Source organism: Cryptomeria japonica, chromosome 3 (genome assembly GCF_030272615.1).
Source record: "Cryptomeria japonica chromosome 3, Sugi_1.0, whole genome shotgun sequence".
Taxonomy (NCBI): domain Eukaryota; kingdom Viridiplantae; phylum Streptophyta; class Pinopsida; order Cupressales; family Cupressaceae; genus Cryptomeria; species Cryptomeria japonica.
Genome location: NC_081407.1, coordinates 711,375,014 through 711,377,810, shown reverse-complemented (window position 1 = coordinate 711,377,810; position 2,797 = coordinate 711,375,014). Strand labels below are relative to the sequence as shown.

General features: G+C 35.3%; 1 protein-coding gene across 1 annotated transcript; it reads right to left on the bottom strand.

The window, feature by feature from the left end:
- Positions 1-630: 630 nt before the first annotated feature.
- Positions 631-1,942, bottom strand: LOC131069214 (ethylene-responsive transcription factor ERF012-like). The gene is made up of 3 exons (XM_059217654.1): positions 1,869-1,942; positions 1,683-1,751; positions 631-1,165 (listed from the first exon to the last, which is right to left on the bottom strand). Exons 1-3 carry the CDS (start codon positions 1,940-1,942, stop codon positions 631-633), a joined length of 678 nt encoding a protein of 225 aa, XP_059073637.1.
- Between the last annotated feature and the right edge of the window lie 855 nt (positions 1,943-2,797).

The following is a 2,797-nucleotide window of genomic DNA, read 5'->3' as shown; positions in this document are numbered from 1 at the left end:
GAGTGATAGAAAGGACACTTCTGACAGAGAATACTGATATTCCAGGCATTTGTGTGTTCATATATTGTGAAGTTTTCTCTTGAAAGACCTCATTCTACGCTGACAAATCTAATAATTTAACAGTATATTATTATTTTTTGACAAAATAGCATTATGATCATTCTGAAAAAAAATAGCATCATGATCATTCTGAAATTGGTTTTTTGTATTGCAAAATATCGCAAGCACCGTTGACCTCCTACATTCTTGGTTTAATAAAATACAGTGACGTACACTCAGCATACTTTTTGCATACTTTTTTTCGTAATGATATCAATATCTTTTTATAATCTTCAATCTTGTTAAAATACTATTCAAATTTAAATAATCACCCAACCTTTCGAAACTTTTTAACAATGTATTCACATTTTTCACTTTTAACAATGTATTCACGTTGTCACACTAATTTTTGTAGACAGGAGACTGTACATACCAAAAAAAGGCAATTCACTGTGAAAATATACGCTACCCTTTTTTGAAGAGAGCCAGAAATTTGACATCCTTAACAGCCATCTCATTCTGTGCACTATCTCCACCAAGTCAATAAACCCTTCCCGTTGTAGACCGCCTAATTTCAGCTTGGATGTGTATTTAACTAGGAGTTTTTGCCCGTGTCGCCTGGAAAATGGTTTCATCCAATGTACTGAAATCAGGGAAGATTTCAGATGGATCGTAATGCTGCATCATCTCCTTCTCCTCAGGTAAAAGTAGGGACATCTGAACCCTCTCCTCATATGATATTTCCTCATGGGATTGCAGAAGATATTTTGTATCATTTGCCTCACACATATCTTCTTCTTCCTCCACTGTCTCTGTAATCTGTTGATTATTAACGCCTTGGCCAGTATGGGTTGAGGCTTTTCCACCCTCCACATTATAATGGTATCTTGCAGGAACGCTGTCAAACTCAAACCCAACCGCAATGGCAGCTGTTCGAATAACGTGGGGTGAAGGATTGCTCTGTGCAGCTGCCATCTCTAATACAGTTGAGTTGAACTGCGAGTCTGGAAAATTGAAAGAGGAAGCGTGGGGCCCTCGGAGGCACAACAATGTAGCGTCATAAGCCCGAGCTGTAGCTTCAGGAGTGAAGTATGAGCCCAGTGATATGCACGATCTCTTTCCTGGCCTAATTTAAGTCACATATTTTCCCCATTTCCTCTTTCTCACGCCAAGGAATCTCATTTCATTCTCTCCATCATAATACATATTCTCACATCTCTTAAATTTAAGTCAGCAATTCAAGTATATTACCAAGGATTTCTTATGCCGATTTATAACCTTTTATAGGCCTAAATATGTGAAACAGCAGATTCAATAGTTATCAGAGTTTTACAGTTGTTTTAACAGAATCAACAGTACATGGCAGAGTATTTGATAAGCCTGGTTGACAAAAGGTAACTACAATTTCGAGCATGAAGAGAGATTAAGACCATAGATCAAATTAATCAACAAATTGTCACTCAATTTACAGATCAATTCAAATAGAGGCAATTAACGTCGTAATGCGCTCTTCACTATGGAGGGTACGTCCGATTCTTAATTTACAAGGTTTCATTAACGCCCCAACATTTGAAAAATTAGATTTACAGATAGGTCTTGGGAAGATAAGATAGCTTATGAAGTTATTGGATGTATTTAAATACTCCATGGAACTGGAACGCCTCCTGCAGTCAAGCTTCGCGAGAGTTTCGTAGGCAGTTGTCTTAGGTGAGCTGTAATGGCGGATACAGCTCACTATGGGCTTTCAGAGAGTTACAGGATGAAGTCAGATGAGTTTACGAATAATGTATTCATTTTAAAGCCGTGTTTGGTAGGCAATAAAAGTTAACCTCGTTTTATTCCGACCACACGCACTGTGGAGAGGGAACGCGTCATGAGTACGTTCCGCAACTGGAATCTTCATCTAACGTCAGCCTCCAAACACGAGAAAAGACTTCACAGTTTAACATGTCTTAAAAGTTATGAGATACGTACTTATAATTTCATTAATTTAATATTTATTATTATTATTATATAAATACAAAAGTAATAATAAATATTTAAATTAGAATAAGGAGCAATCATTCCTATGTCGTAGAATAAAAGCAGCTGGCTTTGCCAATTCTCAAGGACCTTAACAAATATTATAACTATTTATCTAATATAAATAATAATAATAGTCAAATTTTAAATCTACATAAGGTACGAGTCAATCTTATATATTGCAAATAAGAATTACATATTAAAATACTAGCATACTTATATTATAAAAAATCTATCTAAAATGCACTCAGAGATATCAATTTAAATTATAGATAGACATAAATATAATAATACTAATAGCAGGGGAAGCATACTAGTAGTCATTATAGCTAACTTTACGCAGCCATAGATTCTAAATGGTACATCAGATTTTGACGATTTTTCTTGTTGTCTTCACATGTGAGGTAATTGCTTATAGCTATTCTTCTAGCTTTTGGGTGATAACAATACACATTTTGGGATTCGTTATGTGCACAAAGGTCAAAAAGTACACATTTCAAAGTGTTGTTGGATACCTGCATAAAGATGTCCCAATAACCATGCATATAAAATTGCTAATACTTATGCACAAATGACCCAGTAGTAATGCACTATGGGTACCAATAATTGGGTGGTTGGGTGTGCAAGGAGTGAACATGTATTGGAACATGGACGAAGATTGGTGTTCTTCCCCTAAATATAAATTCCATTAACAAATTGTTTGTCACCAAAATATAAAATTAAGCTAAATTGGATA